At 48.6% G+C, this 25,675-nt stretch overlaps 1 protein-coding gene across 1 annotated transcript in view; it reads left to right on the top strand.

Annotated features, from left to right (window-relative positions):
- Window positions 1-209: 209 nt before the first annotated feature.
- CDH1 (cadherin 1) overlaps window positions 210-25,675 on the top strand; it is a 104,787-nt gene continuing 79,321 nt past the window's right edge. The window contains exons 1-3 of the mRNA XM_015126485.3: window positions 210-594; window positions 2,672-2,921; window positions 3,766-3,880. Of these exons, the coding sequence (XP_014981971.3) occupies window positions 2,874-2,921; window positions 3,766-3,880 (163 nt within the window). The 5' untranslated portion in view covers window positions 210-594; window positions 2,672-2,873. The remainder of the gene's footprint in view (window positions 595-2,671; window positions 2,922-3,765; window positions 3,881-25,675) is intronic.

Genomic DNA, 25,675 nt, shown 5'->3' on the forward strand with positions numbered 1-25,675 from the left:
TATACAAAGGAGAACACTGACTTCCCCAAGGTCACAGGGCTAGTGAGTGGCTGACTCCACTTAATGCTGTGTAGTTCTAACCAGGCTTGCAGGATAAAGGGAAAGGAGGTGCCCTTGTCGGGGTAGACTAGCCACCCAGATGTGGCTGGCCACAGGCAGTCAGACAGGGAAGTTGTCTGACCTAACATTTGCCTGTCTATTCTGTTTTTGTCTTTTGGTGGAGGACGGTGGGTGCTGGAGGGCCACTGGCACAGGACCTGAGACCTTTGGCCCCTATCTATTCTATTTTTGATCCTAAAATTATTTCACTGGGGACAGAATTCTCTGGAGAAGGTGGGGGTAGCCATGGTGTGGCTGTGGCATTAAGAGCCTCACTCTGGGGGTCAGAAGATCCTGGGTTCTGGTCTTTGGCTTTGACATTGACCTGCCTATGTGACATTGAACAAGTTATTTGCAAATCGTAGGTTTGGGTGAACTCTAAAAGTCTCTTCCAGGTCAACATCAAAAAACAGACTGAAAACTGCAGCTCCAGCTGGAAGACGGACCACATGAGATGAAGCTGATTGTTAGAAGAAAGGCCCTGGAATCAGAGAGGTCGGTTCCAGTCCTGTGCCTCCTCTCATTGGCCTCAACCTCTCCAAGCTTCAGTTGCTCATCTATCATATGAGAATAATAATACAGCTCTTGGGTTGTTTTGAAATGAGCTTAAATGAGCTGGTCAGTGGCTGGGCACAGTGGCTCATGCCTGTAATCCCAGCACTTCGGGAGGCCAAGGCAGGCGGATCTTCTGAGGTCAGGAGTCGGAGATCAGCCTGGCCAACATGATGAAACTCTGTCTCTGCTAAAAATACAAAAATTAGCCAGTTGTGGTGGCGCATGCCCGTAATCCTAGCTACTCAGGAGGCTGAGACAGGAGAACCACTTGAACCCAAGAGGCGAAGGTTGCAGTGAGCCAAGATCACACCATTGCATTCCAGCCTGGGAGACAGAGCAGGATCCCATCTCAAAAAAAAAAAAAAAAAAAAAGAGCTGGTCAGTGTCAAATGCTTAGTACAGAGACTGGCACAGTAATCTTCAATGCCCAGCACCTATCGTTACTGTTTTTTTTTTTTTTTGAGACAGACTCTCCCTCCGTCACCCAGGCTGGAGTACAGTGGCGCGATCTCAGCTCACTGCAAGCTCTGCCTCCCGGGTTCACACCATTCTCCTGCCTCAGTCTCCCAAGTAGCTGGGACTATAGGCACCCACCACCATGCCTGGCTAATTTTTTGTATTTTTAGTAGAGATGGGGTTTCATTGTGTTAGCCAGGATGGTCTCGATCTCCTGACCTCGTGATCCGCCCGCCTCGGCCTCCCAAAGTACTGGAATTACAGGCGTGAGCCACTGCACCCGGCCCTGTTGTTACTATTTTTACCCCTCACTTCTGTACAGAGCATTTATGGCTCAAGAAACATTTGTCATTTATTGTATGGGAGCCTCACAACAACATAGGGAGACATTTCTGATCATTATTCCCATTAGGAGGGTGGAGAAACTGAGGCTTTGGGAGGTGGTCCTGACCTAGGGAATCAATTTGCTGACTCACTAACCCATGGAGCCCTGCAGTTAAAAAAAGACTAGATTAAAAAATAAGAACTCAATAAAGGGGCTGAGGCAGGAGTATCACCTGAGGTCAGAAATTTGAGATCAGCCTGGGCAACATAGTGAGATCCCGTCTCTAGAAAAATTTTTTTAAAAATTAGGCCACTTGAGGCAGGTTGCAGTGGCTCACGCCTGTAATCCCAGCACTTCAGGAGGCGGAAGAGGGTGGATCACCTGAGGTTAGGAGTTCCAGACCAGCCTGGCCGACACAGTGAAACCCCATCTGTACTAAAAATACAAAATTAGTTGGTCTGGTGGCACAAGCCTGTAGTCCCAGCTACTCAATAGGCTGAGACAGGAGAGTCGCTTGAACCCAGCAGGCAGAGGTTGCAGTGAGCCAAGATCGTGCCACTGCACTCCAGCCTGGGCAAGACAGAGTGAGACTCTGTCTCAAAAAACAAACAAACAAAACACACAAAAAATTAGGCCGCTAGCTCAGTGGCTCGTAGTTCACACCTATAAGCCCAGTACTTTGGGAGGCCAAGGAAGGAGGATCACTTCAGCCCAGGAGTTGGAGACCAGGCTGGGCAATATAGGGAGACACAGCGCCCCCACTGCCCCTGTCTGCCCCGACTCGTCTCTCTACAAAAAGACAAAAGAAAAAAAAAATTAGCCTGGTGTGGTCGTGTGCACCTGTACTCCCAGCTACTAGAGAGGCTGGGGCCAGAGGACTGTTTGAGGCCAGTTCAAGGCTGCAGTGAGCTGTGATCGCACCACTGCACTCCAGCCTGGGTGAAAGGGTGAGACCTCATTTCCAAAACAAACAAAAAAACAAAAACAAAAACAAACCCCAAAAAACAAAAGAACTCAGCCAAGTGTAAAAGCCCTTTCTGATCCCAGGTCTTAGTGAGCCACCAGCGGTGCTGGGATTCGAACCCAGTGGAATCAGAACCGTGCAGGTCCCATAACCCACCTAGACCCTAGCAACTCCAGGCTAGAGGGTCACCGGGTCTGCGCGAGGCCGGGGGGGCGGGCCGTTAGCTCCGTCCGGGGGAGGGGTCCGCGCTGCTGATTGGCTGTGGCCGGCAGGTGAACCCTCAGCCAATCAGCGGTACGGGGGGCGGTCCCTCCGAGGCACACCTGGCGGCAGCAGCGCACCCCAGTCTCAGTGGCGTCGGAACTGCAAAGCACCTGTGAGCTCGCGGAAGTCAGTTCGGACTCCAGCCCGATCCAGCCCGGCCCGATCCGACCGCACCCGGCCCCTGCCCTCGCTCGGCGTCCCCGGCCAGCCATGGGCCCTTGGAGCCGCAGCCTGTCGGCGCTGCTGCTGCTGCTGCAGGTACTTCGGGTCCCCTGCCTTGCGAGGGACGCGTCCGGGCCGCACACTCTGCGCCCCAGCCCCCCGCCCCAGCCCTGCGCCCCTTCCTCTCCCGTAGTCACCGCTTCCCTTCTTCCAAGAAAGTTCGGGTCCCGAGGAGCCGAGCGGCCTGGAAGCCTCGCGCGCTCCGGACCCCGCAGTGATGGGAGTGGGGCGTGGGTGGTGAGGGGCGAGCGCGGCTTTGCTGCCCCTCCAGCGCAGACCGAGGCGGGGGCGTCTGGCTTCCGAGTCCGCGGGGTGGGCTTGGGCTGGCGCGGGGGTCGTGGAGCGGGGTGTGGGGGGTGGGGTGTGGAGAAGGGGAGCCCCGGTGCAAGTCGAGGGGGAGCCAGGAGTCGTGGGCACGATCCTCGAGGGAAGGAGAGGGGCATCCGTAGAAATAAAGGCACCTGCCATGCCAAGAAAGGTCGTAAATAGAAGTGGGAGTCCCGGGGATAAGAAAGTGGGGTCGAGGGAGGTGGGAGCGCCCCTCGCTCTAAGGAGTGGTGCATTCCCGGTCTAAGGAAAGTGGGGTTGGGGAGAATAAAGACATCTCCAATAAAATGAGAAAGGAGACCGAAAAGAACGATGGGCTAGGTCTCGAGGGGGTGACTCGGCGGCCCCCTTCCGGGAGTTCCTGGGGGCTTGGCGGCCGTAGGTTTCGGGGTGGGGGAGGGTGACGTCGCTGCCCGCCCTGCCCGAGGTTGGGGGCGGGGGTCCTCCCCCAATCCCGACGCCGGGAGCGAGGGAGGGGCGGCGTTGTTGGTTTCGGTGAGCTGGAGGGAACCCTCCGAGTCACCCGGTTCCATCTACCTTTTCCCCACCCCAGGTCTCGTCTTGGCTCTGCCAGGAGCCGGAGCCCTGCCACCCCGGCTTTGACGCCGAGAGCTACACGTTCACGGTGCCCCGGCGGCACCTGGAGAGAGGACGCGTCCTGGGCAGAGGTGAGGGCGCGCCGCCGGTGTCCCTGGGCGGAGTAGGGTGGGGTTGGAAAGGGGCCGAGAAATTGCACTCCCACACCCCTGGGTTGGAATGGGCAAGCTCTCTCCTTGGCTCAAACGACACCCCTTGGAATTTACACAGATTTGGGGATCCAAACGTTTACGACTGAGCACTGGTGGAGGGGGTAGCCCTGCCTGGTTGTTAACCATGTTATAAAAAAGCAGAGGTTGAGGGCACTTACTAGAAGCCTTCGTATTTCTCTTATTGCCCTCAGCACTGTAGAGACAGTGTCCCATTTCAGACTGCAAAAACCTGGTGGGTGGGAAGGCTCCGGCAGGAATATTCCCGTTTTACAGATGAGCAAACCGAGGCTGAGAGGGTGACGTCTACTTGCCCAGGGTCAGCAGAGCAGGTATCTGAACTGGGACCTGACTCCCAAGCCCCATTAAGCACCATCTCTGGGATGACTGAAGAGCAGCTCTCTCTTGGTTACTGGGCTGTGGCTTTTGTTTATAGATATTAAAGCTTTTTTTTTTTTTTTTTTTTTTTAAAAAAAAGGGTCTTGCTCTGTTTCCCAAGCTGGAGTGCAGTGGCACAATCACAGCTTACTGCAGCCTCCATCCTCTGGGCTCAAGTGATCCTTCCCACCTCAGTCTCCCTAGTAGCTGGTTATCACAGGCATGTGCCACCATACCTGGATAATTTTAACTTTTTTTTTTTTTGAAACGGAGTCTCGCTCTGTCGCCCAGGCTGGAGTGCAGTGGCCGGATCTCAGCTCACTGCAAACTCCGCCTCCCGGGTTTACGCCATTTTCCTGCCTCAGCCTCCCGAGTAGTTGGAACTACAGGCGCCCGCCACCTCGCCCGGCTAGTTTTTTGTAGTTTTTAGTAGAGACGGGGTTTCACCGTGTTAGCCAGGATGGTCTCGATCTCCTGACCTCGTGATCCGCACGTCTCGGCCTCCCAAAGTGCTGGGATTACAGGCTTGAGCCACTGCGCCCGGCCAATTTTAACATTTTTTTAAGGCTGGGCGCAGTGGCTCACACCTGTAATCCCAGCACTTTGGGAGGCCGAGGCGGGTGGATCACAAGGTTAGGAGTTCGAGACCAACCTGGCCAACATGATGAAACCCTGTCTCTACTAAAAAAAATACAAAAATTAGCTGGGCATGGTGGCGTGCACCTGTAATCCTAGCTACTCAGGAGGAGGCAGGAGAATTGCTTGAACCCAGGAGGTGGAGGTTGCAGTGAGCTGAGATAGTGCCACCGCACTCGAGCCTGGGTGACAGAGCAAGACTCTGTTCCAAAAAATAAACTAAAATAAATTTTTTTTAGAAACAGGAGTCTCTCCATGTTGCCCAGGCTGGTGTCGAACTCTTGGGCTCAAAGGATCCTTCTGTCTCAGCCTCCCAAAGTGCTGGGATTGCAGGCCTGAGACACTGTGCCTGAACCAAAATACCTTGTTACAGGTACTGTTTCCCCCAAGAAATAATGATTTTTTTTTTTTTGAGACAGAGTTTTAATCTTGTTGCCTAGGCTGGAGTGTTGTAATGGTGTGATCTCAGCTCACTGCCACCTCTGGCTCGCAGGGTCAAATGATTCTCCTGCCTCAGCCTCCTGAGTAGCTGGGATTACAGGTGCCCACCACCATGCCCAGCTAATTTTTTGTATTTTTAGTAGAGAAGGAGTTTCACCATGTTGGCCAGGCTGGTCTTGAACTCCTGACCTCAGGAGACCACCTGACTCAATTTCCCAAAGTGCTGGGATTACAGGCATAAGCCACCATGCCTGGCCAGGAATAATTATCTTTTTTTTAAAAAAAAGCATGGTAGTTCTGACTCAGGATGAAAATGCATACACCCAATGTACTTCTAGGCTTATCTTTGTGATAATCTAGAGTTTGCTTTGTTCCACTCCACTGTTGTCCAGGGAGCAAGGGAAGGGGCTAGTTTCTCTTCTGAATTCACTGAATCCCGAGTGCTTACTTTATATCAAACCACTTTCTCCTCTCTCATGATTTTAGTTGATTGGATATCACAATAAAAGGCATATTTTTTTTTAAGGAGAAATCACCCACAATTCCCCTGAGGGAACACCTCCATTGTGTCTATTCTTCTGGTCTTTGACCACATGAATCTTTAGCAATCATGCTGTTGTCTTTAAATTTTTTTTTGAACTTGGAAGTCATTCGAAGTTTTTTACAGAGAAACTACAGCTCGACTGATGAAGTATATTTGCTCTGTGTGCTCTAGAGCTTTCTATTGGATCAGAAGTTATCTAAAACTCCTGGGCTCAAGTGAGTCACCCACCTTGGCTTCCCAGAGTGCTGGGGATTGAATATTTTGATGTCAGTAGGCATTGAGGAGCGTTTTCTTGGGGGAGGCAAGCTTGATCTAGCCTTGGAGAGCAAGGCAGGGGCTAGAAACGAGCTTGTATCTGAGCGTGTGTCTGGCGTGGCCCAGTGCTAAGGCTGGTGATTTTGTTTTCCTGCACCAAGATACTTGGTAGCACCAAGGGTAGGTTGGTCTGGTTTTTATTTCTCCCTTCTAAGCTCCTGTGTCTGACCAATAATGTTATTACATATTAACACTAATATGATAATAATTAATAGTGACACATACTCACTTTTGCCTCAGACTCTGGGGCAAGTGCTTCACATATCTTACCTCATTTAGTCTTCACTAGAACATTAGGAGCGTGGGCAGTATTATTCTTCCTACTTTGTAAGTAAGGAAACTGAGGCATAAAGCAATTCTGTAATCTGATCCACAGTTGGTCTTTTCTCTTCCTTTTTCCCCTTGTTTTTCACCTCAATAACCTGAAAAAACAAAAACAAAAAAGGTGTTTGGGGAATTAGTGTCCAGCGTGAAGTAAGCTGAGAATGGAGGTGTTGATAGTGTGGGACCTCCGAGAGGGGGTGATGATGATGGAGACGGGTCAGACGCGGGGGAGGTGGGGGGGACCCTGGGGCTGCTGGTTTAGTGGGAAGAGGCAGCCTCCACACAGAATCCACAGGCCTCTGGTGTGGTTGGTTTCAGTTCCCTTTATGTTCACAGACCTCCACCCCCACATAACAGTTTTCCTGACATTTAATATTTGTTTTGGCTTTTTTGGACTGTGGGTCTCCTTGTATCAGTCCAATGTGGAATCGCCCCAGGATGGAAGTGCCCTTGTGGTAAAATCACACGTTCGATCTCAGGAGCTGGCTTGTGATTTTAAAAGCCAGATAAGACTTGGGATGTGGCCTGACTCTCTTTGGACAGTGCAGGGAAGTGAAGGGATGGATGTAACATAGGCACCAGATTTAGACATTGACTTTGTGAAGAATTTACTCCATGGGAATTTTGAAACTTGAAACCTGTCACTTTTTGTGCACTGGTAGCTGTAGGGTCTTAACTCAGGGGACTTTGGAGTGGTTTGCTAGGGTCATTCCTCTGCCCCATGCCATGGCTGACCCCATGATCTCAACCTTGTATTTATTCTATTGATTTCTCTCCAGCTTCTAGAATGAAGACCGTTAAAAAAAAAAAAAAAAAAAAAACTGAACCATAATAAACCAGTTTTTTTTTTTTTAAATTTTTGAGATGGAGTTTTGCTCTTGCTGCCCAGCCTGGAGTGCAGAGGTGCGATCTCAGCTCACTGCAACCTCTGCCTCCTGAGTTCAAGCGATTCTCCTGTCTCAGCCTCCTTAGCAGCTGGGATTACAGGCACATACCACCATGCCTTTGTATTTTTAGTAGAGACAGAGTTTCATTGTATTGGTCAGGCTGGTCTCGAACTCCTGACCTCAGGTGATCTGCCTGCCTTGGCCTCCCAAAGTGCTGGGATTACATGTGTGAGCCACCATGCCTGGCCAATAAACCAGTTCTTTAGAGTTGCTGCTTATTTTCCTTCTTCATAGCACACACCGGTTTGAGAAACCCAGGCTATTAGACAGTTTGGGATCTCTAAAGTAGTAGCCTAGTTACCACAGTTGTAAGTTAATTCAGGGGCGGAAGAAAGAAAAGCTGGCCGGCTTTGCCAGTGATTGTTTTCTTCCTTTGCTTGCTCTGCAGTCTGGCCTTGGAAACACATGGCCTATATTTCAGTGTTGAGGTTTGGCTGCTTGAGGGGTTGACCTCAAGCATTAAATACACCCATTTCCCCTCCTTTTTTTCTTGAGACGGAGTCTCGCTCTTTTGCCCAGACTGGAGTGCAGTGATGTGATCTCGGCTCACTGCAACCTCCGCCTCCCGGGTTCCAGCGATTCTCCTGCCTCAGCCTCCCGAGTAGCTGGGATTACAGGTATCCGCCTCCATGCCTGGCTAATTTTTGTATTTTTAGTAGAGACAGGGTTTCACCATGTTGGCTAGGCTGGTCTACAATCTGGAGTTTTGCTCTTGTTCCCCAGGCTGGGCAAACTCCTGGCCTCAGGTAATCCACCGGCCTTGGCCTCCCAAAGTGCTGGGATTACAGGCGTGAGCCATTAATCCCAGCCATATCCCCTCCTTTCTGAAGGATGTGCTGAAAGGTTCAGAAAACAGTATGCAGGCCCCCTAATACAATTAGACTTTTAAAAAGCAAACCCGGAAACCAGCTTTGGGATCACCTTACATCATCAGATCCCCACTCCCTACCCCTCAAACTCCTAAAAGTCACTTCCCCAATTACTCATGTCTGTGACAAAGGTTGATCTGTGAAAGGAGACCAGTGGGCCACCCTTCTGGCCTTGCCTTTGTGTCTCTGGAGGTGCGGAGGTGGAAAGTCTTGGGCCTGGCAAGGCCATTTAAGGAAGGCTGGCTGCTGCTTCCTCCCAGTGGGGCCCTGCCTGCCCCTCTCTGCCAGGTGGTTATGGAAATCCCTATTTGCTCTCCTGGGCTTTTTATTGGGTGAGGCTCTTCTTCCGAAATGCTCACCTTGTGTCTTATACATTCCTTTCCAAAGTAACCCCAGATACACCGGAGGCTGAAGCTCTCCTATCTCTCAGAAGCTGCCCAGACCCTAAAATCCCCAAGAGGCACCTGTCCCAATCCAATCCTTGCTGGGTTTCTTTCTTTCTTTCTTTCTTTTTTTGAGATGGAGTATCACTCTGTCGCTCAGGCTGGGGTGTAGAGAGGTACGATCTCAGCTCACTGCAACCCCCACCTCCAATGTTCAAGCGATTCTCCAGCCTCAGCCTCCTGAGTAGCTGGGATTACAGGTGTGCCCACAAGCAGGCCCGGCTAATTTTTCTATTTTTAGTAGATTCGGGGTTTTACCATGTTGGTCTTGAACTCCTGAGCTCAAAGTGATCTACCTGCCTCAGCCTTCCAAAGTGCTGGGATTACAGGCGTGAGCCACCAAGCCGGGCCCCTTACTGGGTTTCTATCCTGCCTCAGCTCTATCTCCTTTGGGGGCACAAGGCTTTCAAGAATGGATCCTTCAGCGAGGAAGTACAGGAAAGCCAGGTTTGAATTTTAGCCACTAGCTATTTGACTTTGAATAAGTCACTTTACTTCTATGAGCCTCAGTTTTCCCACTTGTAAAATGGGGCGGTAATACTTATTGATCTGTTATGAAAATTAAGTATGCATATTCATTCATTTAGTTCACAAAGGTGAGTGCCTGTTGTGTGTTAGCTCCAGGCTGAACCCTGAGGTTACGGCAGATTGGATGGAACATACGTGCCAGTGGGAAGGAACGTTAAGAGAGAAAGCAGAATAATTTCAACAGTGATTGATATTTCCTAGGGACACAGTAAACTCTCAGTGTTATTTTGAGCAAATGAATGAACACATGAATAAATCACTATCTTGGCCAATGTTTTTCACTCTCAGACTCTATGGACTTGGTCCAGCCCTTAAGGTTGATTGTAAATGGGCAGGGAAGAATTTGATCGGTTAGAACCTTCCTTTATGCTCTGTGTGTGCCGGGGATACTGTGTTCATAGCTTCCCTCTGACAACTGTGGAGGGCAGGGAGGGAGATCTCAAACCTGAATCTGGAAATGGGAGGGCATATAGTCATTTTTAAGTGTTTTCCACCTTTGGTCAAATAAAAAGAAATCTGTGGTGCATGCTCACTCGCTGTTTCTCTAGCCCCATCTCTATCTCTCTCTCTCTCTTTCTTTCTCTCTTCCTCTTTGTTAAGGTAAGTTTCCCTAGGCCAGGGATCCCAGTGTCCCAGCTTGTTCTTCTTACTGTTGGGGGTTGTAGGCCTCCTCCCTTTCTGCACTTTTCATCGTCCTCCTTCCTTCCTCTTACCTGCCTGCAATCCTCCACTTCTGCCCAAGGTTTGGGCGGCATCTTCCCCAAATTCAGAAGGTTCTTGAGTCAGACTGCTTAGATTTAAGTCTAGACGGTGTGCCTTCCCAGCCTAGGGACATCAGCTGAGGACTTACTTTCCCTCTCAGTAAAATGGGCATAATAGCACGGAGACATCATAGGATGGTATGTCAAGCGTTCAGTGAATATGAAATATTAGAGCCCCAGGAGGACTTGGTGCTGTCTGTTTGAAAGTCTCCCACGTTTTACCTTTGGTTCAAAAGATCCCCTGCGCTCCCTCTCACCCAGCAAACCAGCCAAACCAGTTTCTTCACCCTGCCTGCTTCTGTGTTAAGCAAAGAGTGCACTGCAAACAGTGACTAAGCCTACTGCCTTTGTTGGGAAGAAACTGGCATTTTCTTGCTTGCCACTGTGCAGGGTGCTCAGGGTGGACTGGAACAGGTTTGTTGTGGCTTAAGAAAGGGGACCTGCTCATGGAGGTTGTGTAGAACTGGGATGGGAAGAGTGGGGCAAGTTGTAGCTAGGGCCGGGGGAGTCAGGATGATCTTGAACTTGTCAGCTTCTGCTTGGCTTTTAAAATATTTCAGGCCAGATAGATGCGGTGGCTCACACCTATAATCCCAGTGCTTTGGGAGGCCGAGGCTGCAGGATTACTTGGGCCCAGGAGTTTGAGACCAGCCTGGGCAACATGACGAGACCCCCATCTGCACAAAGATTAAAAAAAAAAATTTAGCCAGGCATGGTGGCATGCACCTGTGGTCCTAGCATCAAAAAAAGACAAAAATTTGCTGGGCGTGGTGGCATGTGCATGTAGTCCCAACTACTCAGGAGGCTGAGGTGGGGTGATTGCTTGAAGCCTGGGAGGTCGAGGCTGCAGTAAGCCATGATTGCACCACGGCACTCCAGCTTGGGTGATAGAGATCCTGTCACAAAAAAAAAAAAAAAAAAGTGTGTGTGTGTGTGTGTGTGTGTATATATATATATATATATTTCATGATGCACATGCTTAAGAATACCTGTCTGTTCTCCCACTGCCAAAAATGCTGTGTGCCAGCCACTGAGATCCTTGTGGTTAAAAATCAAATCACCTGGGGTACTTCATGCAGACTTGCCCTCTTGCAGATTCACTGAAAGCCAATCTCCGAGGGTGGAGATCTGAACTTGACATTTATTTATTTATTTATTATTTATTTATGAGATGAAGTCTTGCTCTGTCACCCAGGCTGGAGTGCAATGACACGATCTCAGCTCACTGCCACCCCCGCCTCCTGGGTTCAAGCAATTGTCGTGCCTCAGCCTCCCAAGTAGCTGGGATTACAGGCATGCACCACTATGCCTGGCTAATTGTTTTGTATTTTTGTAGAGACAGGGTTTCACCATGTTGGCCAGGCTGCTCTCCAGCTCCTGACTTCAAGCGATCTGCCTGCCTCAGCCTCCCAAAGTGCTGGGATTGCAGGCGTGAGCCACCACGCCTAGCCTTGAACTTGACATTTTTAAAAGCTCCTCGGGCCAGGCGCGGTTGGCTTACGCCTGTAATCTGCACTTTGGGAGGCCGAGGCAGGCAGATCACGAGGTCAGGAGTTTGAGACTAGCTTGACCAACACGGTGAAACCCCGTCTCTACTAAAAATAGAAAAAAATCAGCTGGGCGTAGTGGTGTGTGCCTGTAATCCCTGCTACTTGGGAGGCTGAGGCAGGAGAATTGATTGAACCCAGGAGGTGGAGAATGCAGTGAGCTGCGATTGTGCCACTGCACCCTAGCCTGGGTGACAAAGTGAGACTCCGTCTCTAAATAAATAAATAAATTAGCAAGCTCCTCAGATATCTGCTGCCACCCAATGCATTTCCCTGGGCAACCCCAGGGGCTAGATGTTCGATGAGTAGATACCCCAACTGGGATGTGGGCACCTGGTTGTCCAGCCCGAGGCCAGGAATCCCAGGGCACACCCTTGATCAGGGAGGGATGAGGCTGGTACTTCTGCCATGCCCAGGATTGAGAACTCTGTGGATGCAAAGAGGGGGTGGATGGGAGGCTGGGTGCGGTGACTCACGGCTATAATCCCAGCACTTTGGGAGGCCAAGGTGGGCAGATCACTTGAGGTCAGGAGTTTATGACCATCCTGGCCAACATGGTGAAACCCTGTTTCTACTAAATATAAAAAAAGTTAGCCAGGCATGGTGGTACATGCCTGTAATCCCAGCTACTTGGGAGACTGAGGCAAGAGAATTGCTTGAACCTGGGAGGTGGAGGTTGCGGTGAGTGGAGATTGTGTCATTGCACTCCAGCCTTGGTGACAGAGCGAGACTCCATCTCAGAAAAATAAAAGAAAAAACCAAAGTGTGGTGGATGGGCGTGGGAGTGGGGGACCCAGAGAAGTAGCTAGTGCACCCAGGCCTAAGACTCACCCCCTATGCTCAGGGAGATTCCAGAAAAGCTCCGAGAGAGACCTCTCAGCGGGTAACTCCAGTAGGCTCCGAGAATGCCACTGGAGTGAGAATGTGTTCAGAGGATGCCAGGAGTGGTCAGTTTCACCTGCTGGGCCTTGATGAGTAAGAGGGCGTCTTCCATGCAAGGAAAGCGAAAGGGCACTCCAGGAGGAGGAAGTGGGGTGCCCAAAGGTGTGGCGGGGTCATGGAGGCAGAAGGCTGGAGCTCTGCCATCCTGGACATGGAAGGAGGAGGGAGGAGAGGGTCCTGGGATGAGGCTGCAGAGGCAGCTGGGCGGGGTTACCTGTGGGCCTTGGGTCGTGGTTCATGGAGGGTTTTCTCTTTCTGGTCTTTTCATAGGCAAATTATTCACTTGGTTAAAAAATAAGTTTAAATATACATCTTCATATATATATGAAAAAGCTTATGTATATGTCTATATGGCAGACAGTGAAGTCTCCTTCCCACCCCAATCCATGCTTCACTCAGTTCTTCCCCAGGGCACAGGGAACCGATTTCATTAGTCTCCTGTGTATCCTTTGCAGGGTTTCCTTATGGAAATACAAACATAGTCTTGTTTCATTATGCCAGTGTAAATTCCTAACATATGATCCTTTTACACAAAGCATGGCATATGATAGCACTGCTCCGTACCTTGTTTTTCTCCCAACAATATATCTGTGTGTTCTCTCTCTCTCTCTCCGCACATATCTTCCCTAGACCGAGTCTTGCTCTGCTGTCCAGGTTGGAGTGCAGAGGCGCAATCTCAGCTTGCTGCAATCTCCGCCTAGTTCAAGTGATTCTCATACCTCAGTCTCCTGAGTAGCTGAGTCTACAGGCACATGCCACCACATCCGGCTAAGTTTTGTATTTTTTAGTAGAGACGGGGTTTCACCATGTTGGCCAGGCTGGTCTCAAGCTCCTGGGCTCAAGCAATCCACTTGCCTTGGCCTCCCAAAGTGCTAGGATTACAGGCGTGAGCCACCGTGCCCAGCCTATTTTTATTAAAAAAAAAAAAAGGTTTTTAATATTTACTTTTTTTTTTTTTTTTTTGAGACGGAATTTCGCTCTTGTTGCCCAGGCTGGAGTCCAATGGTGCAATCTCCACTCACCACAACCTCCACCTCCCAGGTTCAAGTGATTATCCTGCTTCAGCCTCCTGAGTAGCTGGGATTACAGGCATGTGCCACCACACCTGGCTACTTTCGTTTTTTTTTTAGTAGAGACAGGATTTCTCCATGTTCGTCAGGCTGATCTCCCGACCTCAGGTGATCCGCCCGCCTCGACCTCCCAAAGTACTGGGATTAGAGGCATGAGCTACTGCGTCTGGCCTTTTTAAAAATTTTTAATTTTAATATCCGAGGGTACAAAATTGGTGTGTATATTTGTGGGGTATGTTCTTTTATTTTCCTTTTATAGCTACCTGCATCATAGGTTATTTAGCCAGTCCCTGATAGATGGACACTGGGACACTGGGTAGTGTCCTATCTTTTAGGAGACAGGACTGCAGAAAGTAACCTGGGATATACGTTTTTTTCTACACATTCTGGTGTATCTGGAAGATGAATATCCATGGGTGAGCCTGCTGGGCCCAGGTATGTGCATTTGTGATTTTGGCAGATACTGCCTTCCACAAAGACTGTGATCCATTTGCACATCAGTGTCTAGAGACGGTCGCTTCCTACTGTCCCAATGGAGGTTTTGAGCACGAGGTTGGGAGAGGTGTTATGTGCCTGCCTGTCTGAAGATAAAACAGTTTTTTTTGTTTTTGTTTTGAGATGGAGTCTCACTCTCGTCGCCCAGGCTGGAGTGCAATGGTGCAATCTTGGCTCACTGCAACCTCTGCCTCCTGGGTTCAAGTGATTCTCCTGCCTCACCTTCCTGAGTAACTGAGTACGGGTGCCCGCCACCATGCCTGGCTAATTTTTGCGCTTTTAGTGGAGGTGGGATTTCATCATGTTGGCCAGGCCGGTCTTGAACTCCTGACCTCGGGTGATCCACCTGCCTTGTCCTCCCAAAGTGCTGGGATTACAGGCGTGAGCCACCGTGCCCTACCAATAATACAGTTTTGATTTGGGGGAAGGTTTCCAGCACCTAAGTGGTTCTAAACAAGAAGTAATGCCAGCAGCTTCTAGAATGTTCCTTTGGACCAACACTGGAAACAGGAGAAAGAGGAACAAGTTGGGGGAGGAAAATTAGTTCTTGGTGAGGAATATATTGAGTTTGAGTGTCTGAAGGACCCAGAGGTGGAGTTTTCGAAGGGGTATTTGGGAATGTCAGCTCTGTGCTTGGAAGAATGTGAAGTACCAGTTTAAAGAAGGATTTGTATAGGATAGTGGTCTTTTTTCCTTAATCTCTGTCAATAGATACAGAGAGTTTTCAGAGACCTCACAAGCTGGAGGATTAAATGATAGAAGGTGTTTATTTGGAGAGTGTTTACTTGAAGGTGGCCAGCAGATGAAAGACAAATATTTGTATCCATTTGCACAGGGTTAGAGAGTGGGTCCTGCCAGCGACCTTGCAGACTTGACAGTTAGTCCTCCCTGTGGTCCAAGGTGGGGAACCTTCATCATCCCATACTCTAGAAGAGGAATCAGGCTCAGAGGCTGTACTGCTTGCCCCCAAGTCACCCCGCCAGGTAATGGCAGTGCTGGGGCTGCAGGCCGGGCCTTTCATCTTCCAAAACCAGGTCTCTCATCCAGTTCCCTCTACTACCCTGTTGCCAAACTCAGCACCTTCAGTGGGACTTGATTCACCTTTCTAAAGGAAATGTGAACCCTCCTTCCCTTTGGAGAAGCTGTCATTTACCTTTTCATCTCACTGATTTTATTTATTTGATTTTATGATTTTTAAAAAGAAACAGAGTCTTGCTCTGCTGCCCATGCTGGAGTGCAGTGGTTTGAACTCCTGGGCTCAAGCAATCCTCCCATCTTGGCCTCTCCAAGTGCTGGGATTACAGGTGTGAGCCACCAGGCCTGGCCTGCCTCTCACTAATTTTGATTGTGATGCTAGAATTCAGCTTTTTTTTTTTTTTATGCCTTTGGAAGGCCTCTTTTGTCTTTTGCTTATGGGCAGTTTCAGCTGGTTTCCCTCTTGATCTTCACTTCCAAATAAATGCTGGCCGAACGGCACTTCTCTTTCTTTCGGTCTCTTTCAACTCTCTGGGTCCTAGAAAATCTATTTATATTGGCCTTCAAGACTTGGGAGTGTGGGCACAGGGAAACCGCCCTAGAGAAACTCTTGTTCCAAATGAGACCTATTGAAGGTGCTTGGGCCAGGCAGGTACCTGGGGCGTGACTCTTGCTGCTGAAAGAGGGAAAGTTACTACTGGGACCTAATGGGGCCTGCCCAGAAGGGTTGAACCTGTTCCACATGAGCAAGATCATAAACGGTGGCCAGCTCAGGACCCCGTGGGATAATTGGTCAAGTTCTAGGTAATAATTAGCTGGCTTTGTAATTAGGAGAGCTTGTAACAAGTCAAAAGCCTTTCGAATTCACTTGACCTGGGCAAGTTCAAGAAGAAGAAGAAGAAGAAGAGCACCTGATTCTGTGGTTTGGCATTCAGACACGCCGGTACACCTTCTCTCTCCTTGTTTTTTTTTTTTTTTTTTTTTTTGAAGACAAGAGTCTCTCTCTGTTGCTCAGGCTGGAGTACAGTGGAGCCATCTTGGCTCACTTTAGCCTCGACCTCCCGAGCTCAAGCAATCCTCCCACCTCAGCCTCCCAAGTAGCTGGGACCACAGACACATGCCACCATGCCCAGCTAATGTTTACAGTTTTTTTTAGAAAAGGGATCTCACTATATTGCCCAGACCGGTCTGGAACTTCTGGGCTCAAGGGATCTTCCCACCTTGGCCTCCCAAAGTGCTGGATTTACAGGTATGACGCCCAGCTGTTTTCTCTATTCCTAAAAGAGAAGTTTCAGCATGTCTTCACCTTCATTGTCGCGGCAGCTTCCTTCCTGGTCTCCCCACTTATTCCTTCTGCTTCCCCCAAGCCAGTCTTTTCTTCATCCATCAGTCAGAGTTGATGGTTTTTAAAAATTAAGTTAGACAATATCACTCCTGCTCAAAATTACCCACGGTTTCCCATTTCAAACAAAATAAGCGCCTAAGTCCTTTCTATGACTTCTGAGGCTTCACTGATCTGTCCTTTGACTCATGTACCTGGGGTCCTCATCTCCTCCCACTCTTCCGTATGCTCACTTTGTCCAACAACTTTGTTTCCTGGTTATACTTAGAACACACTACACACTCTTCTACCTCAGGGCCTTTGCACTGGCTGTGACCATTCCCATAATATCTGCACAGTTCACTCCTTTCTATCCTGAAAAGACTGCAAGCCTTTGCTTAAATGTCACTTCCGCCCTCAGGGAGGCCTTTCCTGAAGCCTTTATTTATTTATTTATTTATTTATTTATTTATTTAGAGATGGAGTCTCACTCTATCACCCAGTCTGGAGTGCAGTGGCACGATCTTGGCTCACTGCAACCTCTGCCTGAGTAGCTGGGATTACAGGCGCCCGCCACCACGCCTGGCTAATTTTTGTATTTTTAGTAGAGATGGGGTTTCACCATGTTGACCAGACTGGTCTCGAACTCCTAACCTCAGGTAATCCACCCGCCTCGGACTCCCAAAGTGCTGGGATTACAGGGATGAGCCACCGTGCCTGGCCCAATTTATTTTTTGAGACAGAGTCTTGCTGTGTCACCTAGGCTGGAGTACAGTGGTTTGACCTCGGCTCACTGCAACCTCAGCCTCCAGAGTAGCTGGGATTATAGGTGCCTGCCCTCACACCTGGCTAATTTTTGTTTTTTTTGTTTTGTTTTGTTTTGTTTGAGACGGAGTCTCATCTCTGTAACCCAGGCTGGCATGCAGTGGCTCAATCTCGGGTCACTGCAACTTCTACCTCCCGGGTTCAAGCAATTCTCCTGCCTCAGCCTCCCAAGTAGCTGGGATTACAGGCGTGTGCCACCACGCCTGGCTAATTTTTGTATTTTTAGTAGAGATGGGGTTTCACCATGTTGGCCAGGCTGGTCTCAAACTCCTGACCTCAGGTGATCCACCTGCCTCGGCCTCCCAAAGTGCGGGGATTACAGGCGTGAGCCATCACACCCCACCTGGATGACCTATTTATGATAGTAAACCCTGCTGTCAGCCCTACCCACCTCTTTTACTTAATTTTCTTCTAGTACTTTTCACTGTCTAACATGCTGTGTATTTCACTTATTTCTCCTGTTCACTGTCTGTCTCCTCCCGCTAGAACAGAAGCCTGAGGAAGCCAGGGATTTTTAAGGTCTTTCGTTTTGTACTTGGGCTATATTGCAGCTAGAATAGTACTTGGTACATGAAAAGGGCTCAGTAAGTAGCAGAAGGAATGAATGAATGAGAGGTTTCAGAATGTATTTAATACAGACAGGTCTATACAGATCTCTCTTTCTAGTGGATATTCCGCCGTAATGGTTTTTTCTTTTTCTTTTTTTCTTTATTATTATACTTTAAGTTCTAGGGTCCATGTGCATAACGTGCAGGTTTGTTACATACGTATACTTGTGCCATGTTGGTGAAGGCACGGCTTTGTGTAGTAGCCACAGAGAAGGGAGGAGGGGTGTTCTCAGGGCGTGTGCCTCTGGTTGGCATTCCCCAGTTTCTCTGAGCTCTGCACACCCCTGATGTAACCTTACCTAATTGTCTTGTCACAAAACAGCTTGCAGTCTGGAGTCTAAAGGTCAGATGAGCCATTTCTGCCCCACACTTCTGGGTGTAAGGAAGCACCAGATCAAAATCTAGGCGGATACCTGAGCCCGCCAGAGCCATCTGTTTGGTTTCCTATTGTGTGGGTAACACCTTCCTTGAGCAAGGCTCTCAGATACACCCAACACCTTCCCCCTGAGTATCTCCAGCATCCTTCAGACCCATGAATTGTTCAAGAACCGGTGTCCATTCTTCCAGTTTTTGGCAGTGCAGAGGAGTCTGGAAAGAGCTTGATGAGAGATGCAAAAAGCTCAAAGACAAAAATGCAAGGCTGGTCAGGCATGGTGGCTCACACATGTAATCCCAGCACTTCAGGAGGCCGAGGCACAAAAATCCCTTGAACCTGGGAGGCAGAGGTTGCAGTAAACTGAGATCTCGCTACTGCACCTCCAGCCTGGGCGACAGAGTGAGACTGTCTCAAAAAAAAAAAAAAGAAAAAAAAGCAAGTCCTGCTTAATCAGATCTCAGCTAAGATAAAAATCCATCTGATCAATAAATATTCATGAGAGAGTACTGTAGAGCAACATCTTGTAAATCTTATTTTTTTTTCTTTTTTTCTTGAGATAGAGTCTCACTCTGTTGCCTAGGCTGGAGTGCAGTGGTGCGATCTTGGCTCACTGCAACCTCCACCTCCTGGCTTCAAGCGATTCTCCTGACTCAGCCTCCTGAGTAGCTAATTTTTAGCCACCATGCCCGGCTAATTTTTGTATTTTTAGTAGACACGGGATTTCACTGTTAGCCAGGATGGTCTCAATCTCCTGACCTTGTGATCTGCCCTCTTCGGCCTCCTAAAGGGCTGGGATTACAGGCGTGAGCCACCGTGCCCAGCGCATCTTGTAAATCTTTATGTAACCTAGACCACCCTGCCTTCAGGAGAGTAACTGCTTAATGGGTAGTGTTGCTAGATTTAGCAAATAAGAATACAGGACTCTCAGTTACATTTGACTTTCAGATAAACGATGTCTAGTATTTAGTATAAGTATGTCCCATGCAATATTTGAAACATACTTAAAAAAAATTATTTGGCAGGGGCAGGATGCGGTGGCTCACGTCTGTAATCCCAGCACTTTGGGAGGCTGAGACGGGCGGATCATGAGGTCAGGAGATCGACACCATCCTGGCTAACATGGTGAAAACCCGTCTCTACTAAAAATACGAAAAAAAAAAATTAGCCCAGTATAGTAGCAGGCACCTGTAATCCCAGCTACTCGGGAGACTGAAGCAGGAGAATGACTTGAACCTGGAGGTGGAGCTTGCAGTGAGCTGAGTGAGCCATTGCACTCCAGCCTGGGTGACAGAGCGAGACTCTGTCTCAAAAAAAAAAAAAAAAAGAAAAAAAATTATTCAGCAGGGCGCAGTGGCTCATACCTATAATCCCAGCATTTTGGAAGGTTGAGGTGGGAGGATCCCTTGAGCCCAGGAGTTTGAGACCAGCCTGGGCAACATAAGGAGACCCTGTCTCTACAAAAGACTTTTAAAAATTTGCCAGGCCTGGTGGCATGAGCTGGTAGTCCCAGCTACCCAGGAGGCTAAGGTGGGAGGATCACCTGAGACCACAGAGGTCAAGGCTGCAGTGAGCTGTGATTGCGTCCCTGCACTCCAGCGTGGGCGACAAAGTGAGACACTGTCTCAAGAAAAAAAAAAGGTATTTGTCGTTGTCTTCTCTATTGTGATCATAAGCAACAGTGTATTGAGCGGTGCTTTCTGTATGCTGAACTCTTCCCGTATGCCATCTCCTGTAACCCTCATGCACACAGGTGTGTCATGCACACAGGAAGTGGGAGGGCCTGGCCGTATGTCTGGTGGCTGTTGGACTCCAAAGTCTGTGCTCTTTACAGCAGGAAAAGGCAACTCACATGATAGTCTGTGAGCAGCCAGGTGAAAGGGATGGATCATTCCTCCTCTGAAGGTCTCAGGTGACGGAGGCATTTGCCTGTCCCCTCACCGAATGAATTTTTGCTGAGTACCTGCCAAGCCCTCTGCTAGGCATTGGGGGTGCAGCAGGGCCCAAACAGAGAAAAACCCCTGTCCTCGTGGAGTTTCTCTTCTAATTGGAGGGGACAGGTAGACGGTGAGGTATGGAAGAAAGAATAAAACTCAGCAGGAAGGGGATAAAAACTATGCATTAGGGTGGAGAAATTTAGGGGCAGTCATCACTAAGAAGGATGGCATTTGTGTAAAGATGAAGAAGTGAGGTGCTCAGTAGGTGTTAGAATTGGACTGTGTCAGCAGCTAGGTGTCATAGTTTATGACTGTAATCCCAGGCCAAGGCAGGTAGATCTCTTGAGCCCAGGAGTTCAAGACCAGCCTGGGCATGATAGTGAGAACCCCGTCTCTACAAAAAATCCAAAAATTAGCCGGGTATAGTGGCATATGCCTGTAGTCCCAGCTACTTGGGAGGCTGGGGTGGGAGGATCACTTGAGCCTGGGAGGTTGAAGCTGCCTGGGAGGTTTAGTCATGATCGCACCACTGCACTCCAACCTGGGTGACAGGGCAGGGCAAGACTCTGTCTCAAAAAAAAAAAAGAATTGGACTGTGTGTCTTGAGGGGACTGGACTTCTACATTCAAGTCTATATTCATGTCATTGAAAAAAATTGTTCTCTAGTCAGGCATTTTTCTTTTAATTTTTAAATGTTTTGTTAAAATAAAAAGAGAGACAGGGTCTTCTTATGTGTGTTGCCCAGGCTAGTCTTGAACTCCTGAGCTTAAGCAATACCCCTGCCTTGGCCTCCCGAAGTGCTAGGATTACAGGTCTGAGCCACCATGCCCGGCCAGGCCAGGCATTCTCTAGAGAAGGAATCCTGAGGGCTCATTTTCACATCTCCTTTATTTTTTATTTATTTATCTTTCTCTTTTGACCTGCCACTTTAGGAACTTCTCCTTTAAAGGGTATCAGAGTCAAAGGAATCTGGAAATCTAGGAAATCATGCTCATCCCAAGCCACCCCCCATCCCTCCGCATGTTGCCCAAGAGGAATATTGCTCTAGTGGAGTTTTCTAAAAAAATTTTTTTTTTGAGGCAGAGTCTTGCTCTTGTTGCCCAGGCTAGGGTACAGTGGACCGATCTCGGCTCACTGCAACCTCTGCCTCCCGGGTTCAAGCGATTCTCTCGCCTCAGCCTCCTGAGTAGCTGGGATTACAGGCCTGTGCCACCACACCCGGCTAATTTTTATAGTTTTAGTAGAGATGGGGTTTCACTATGTTGGCCAGGCTGGTCTCCAACTCCTGACCTTAGATGATAAGCCCTCCTCGGCCTCCCACAGTGCTGGGATTACAGGCATGAATGAGCCACTGAGCCTAGCCGAGTTTTCTAAAGATTCTTACTGCAGAGGAATGAGATTTTCCTAAACAGGCATCGTGACCTCTTGGGCAGAATTTTTTTTTTTTGGGTGCATGTATACAAGTGTTCCTAGGACCTGGTACTTACTGTGGAAACTGGACTTCAGTACGAGGCTTCCTCCCCAACAAATTCTTCACCACGACTATGTGGGAGTGTTTGAAAAAGGGAACAAGATGATCAACTTGTTTGTGGGGAGAGTTGTGGCTTTCCTATTGGAAAACATCATCCCTTGAACAAGCAGTGAGGCAAACACCTGGGCACTTACTTTATGAACAGGTGGGGTGGAGCCCTGAGTCACCGACATTGAGAGGCCTCTCCTGGTGAGGTTTTTCAATATCAGACTGAATCAGCAGTGACATCACCTTCTATAGTGACAGGTACTCTAGGTGCCGGCTCTTAGTCATGAGTCCCGGGAGATACTAGCCCTAGATCTCTTCTCTGTTAGCTTGATGCTAAGAGGTTTTGGAGAAATGACAGCTGCTTGGTGACGTTCATGTGGCTGGTTTCATTACCACCTAACTCCCAGGCTTGTCATCATGACTACACTTTCTGGAGAAAATAGAATGTGTAGTTGTATTTTCTGTAAGTTTTGCCTTCTTGTCTCAAGTCTGCATTTAAAAAGAGGCCAGGTGCGGTAGCTCACACCTGTAATCCAGCAGTTTGGGAGGCCAAAGTGGGAGGACTGCTTGAGCCCAGAAGTTGGAGACCAGATTGGGCAACAAAGTGAAACCCTGTCTCTATATACAAAAACAATTACCCAGGCATGGTGGCATGTGCCTGTGATCCCAGCTTCACGGGAGGCTGAGGCAGGCAGATCCCTGGAGTCCAGGAGGTTGAGGCTGCAGTGAGCTGTGTTTTGTGCCACTGCACTCCAGCTTAGGTGACAGAGCGAGACGCTCTCTCAAAAACAAAAAACAAAATGAAACAAAGCCCTCTGCTACTGCCTGAGGTTTTTGGATGTTTCAGAGCTTCTGTTTTGAGTCTTTAATTCTTTTTTTTGGGGGGGGGGCGGGGGGACAGAGTCTTGCTCTGTCACCCAGGCTGGAGCGCAGGGTTGCAGTCTCAGCTCACTGCAACCTCTACCTCCCGGGTTCAAGCGATTTTCCTTTCTCAGCCTCCCAAGTAGCTGGGATTATAGGTCAGCGCCACCATGCCCGGCTAATTTTTGTATTTTTAGTAGAGACAGGGTTTCACCATGTTGGCCAGGCTAGTCCTGACCTCAAGTGATCCGCCCACCTTGGCCTCCCAAAGTGCTGGGATTACAGGTGTGAGCCACTGCCCAGCTGAGTTTTTGATTTTGAAACTTCATGTAAGTTGTACTTATTTTTCTTGGGACTTGGTAATTTGGTTATGATTTTTCATCCTTCTTTCTGCTAATCCTCTCACCTTTACCATGGGAGTGTTTAAATACCTGGGAAGGTGTTCAACCTAGGAAACCACATTTCACTTGCCAGATGTGAGGTTTCATTTCTGGTTTCGACGGAGATTTGACTCTTCAGCATTTCTTTCTCTTTTAGCCTATGAATGTCTCTTAGAGAAGATGAACTGGGAGGGTGTAATGTAGCAGGATTGCCTGGATTCCAATCCCAGTTGAACCCTTACTTGTCCTGTGATTTGGGGCAAGTTTCTTTTCTCTTCTTTTCTTTTCCTTTCTTTTCTGTTTTTTAGACAGAGTCTTGCTCTGTCACCCATGCTGGAGTGGAGTGGTACAATTTTGGCTCACTGCAACCTCTGCCTCCTGGGTTCAAGTCATCCCCATCCTGCCACCTCAGCCTCCCAAGTAGCTGGGACTACAGGCTCATGCCACCACTCCAGGCTAATTTTTTTTTTTTTTATTTTTGTATTTTTTATAGAGACGAGGTTTTGCCATGTTGCTCAGGGTGGTTTGGAACTCCTGAGCTCAAGCCATCTGCCTGCCTTGGCCTCCCAAAGTGCTGGGATTACAGGTGTGAGTTGCTGCACTGGCCTGTTACTTTCTTTCTTTTTTTTCCATTTTTTTTTTTTTTCATCCTTCCCCTCTACCCCAACCCCATCCCATTTTGCCTAGGGCAGCCTTCCTTTTATTTATTTATTTTTTTGAGAGAGAGAGAGAGAGAGAGACCCAAATGGGAATTCCCTAGAGCCAATTTCTTAATCTTTCTGTGCCTGAGTCCCCTCACCTGTACAAAGGGGATAAACGTAGCTCCTACCACAAAGGATTGCAATGAGATTTCAATGAGTTGGCGTGTGCGAAGTGCTTCCAGTGCCTGGTACGCAGCAACCACTCTTCATTTAGTTTTTATTGGCTGGGCTCGGTGGAGCACATCTGTAGTCCTGCTACTTGGGAGGTTGAGGCAGGAGGATCACTGGAGCCTGGGAGTTTTGAGGCTCCAGTGCATGCTGATTGTGCCTGTGAATAGCGACTGCTCTCCAGCGTGGGCAATGTCTCAAGAATCAATCTCTAAAAAAATAAATTAGTTTTTCTCATTAGATATTTCTGCTTTAGACTTGTGTCAAGGGAGTGAAAAAACATGTGGGAGTGGTGTAAATGTCAAAGGAGCCACAGAGGTTATGAGGAAGAGTGACACCCCTTTGTCACTTTGCTCTTGACCTCCTAAAGGATAAGACGCTCCTTTGACCCAACACCCATTTCAGTGCAATTTTTTTTTTTTTGAGATGGAGTCTTGCTCTGTTGCCCAGATTGGAGTACAATGGCGCCATCTCGGCTCACTGCAACCTTTGCCTCCCAGGTTCACGCCATTCTCCTGCCTCAGCCTTCTGAGTAGCTGGGATTACAGGCGCCTGCCACCACGCCCAGCCAGTTTTTTCTATTTTTGGTAGAGACGGGGTTTCACCATGTTGGTCAGGCTGGTCTCAAACTCCTGACCTCAGGTGATCTGCGTCCCCAGCCTTCTCAAAGTGTTGGGATTACAGGTGTGAGCCACTGTGCCCAGCTAATTAAATTTAATTAATTTATTTTAAAAAATACAAGGTCTCACTGTGTTGCCCAGGTTAGTCTCCAACTCCTGGGCTCGGGCGATCCTCCTGCCTCAGCCTCCCACAGTGCTGGGATTATAGGGGGCACAGTGGCTCATGCCTGTAATCCCAACCCTTTGGGAGGCCGAGGCAGGAGAATCGCTTGAGCGCAAGGGTTTGAGACCAGCCTGGGCAATGTAGCAAGACCCCCATCTCTACCAATAATAATAGTATTGTTATACAATAACCACCATGGTCTTTGCATTCGTTTATTGATTGAGTACTCAGCTGTTCATGTATGATCTTGTTTTTTAAATCCTTACATCAGCCTTAGAGTTAGATACTATGGCAATTCCATTTTATTTTCTTCTTCTTTCTTTCTTTCTTTCTTTCTTTTTTTTTTTTTTTTTTGAGATGGAATCTTGCTCTGTTGCCTGGGCTGGAGTGCAGTGGCATGATCTTGGCTCACTGCAACCTCTGCCTCCCGAGTTCAAGCAATTCTCCTGCCTCAGCCTCCCAAGTAGCTGGGATTACAGGCGTGTACCACTATGCCCAGTGAATTTTTGTATTTTTTAGTGGAGACAGGGTTTCACCATTTTGGCCAGGCTGGTCTCAAACTCCTCACCTCAGGTGAACCACCATGCCTGGCCTGGCAATTCCATTTTCAAATCATAAACAGAAGCTTCTAGAGGCCATTCACTTACCTAGAGTTCCACAGCTAGGGGAGCTGGGAAGGAAAAGGTGTGTGTCCTGCACTGGCTGGCTTTTATCCCTCCCGTGCCCAGCGGCTCTATTTCTAAGAATATTCCTATTCTAGATCCATCACTTTGGCCTAGAAAGGAACCTCATGTCAAGATCCACCCATGCAGCCCCTAAAATCCCCTTTACCACCGTGCCCGGCTGGGTTTTTAAAATTCTAGTTTTCCATAGATGGGAATGTGAATTGTCTTGTAAAGTATTCTATTTTTATTTATTTATTTATTTGTTTATTTGGAGACAAAGTCTTGCTCTTGTCCCTCAGGCTGGAGTGCAGTGGCGCGATCTCGGCTCACCGCAAGCTCTGCCTCCCAGGTTCACTCCATT

The sequence above is a fragment of the Macaca mulatta genome, chromosome 20, assembly GCF_049350105.2.
Source record: "Macaca mulatta isolate MMU2019108-1 chromosome 20, T2T-MMU8v2.0, whole genome shotgun sequence".
NCBI lineage: Eukaryota > Metazoa > Chordata > Mammalia > Primates > Cercopithecidae > Macaca > Macaca mulatta.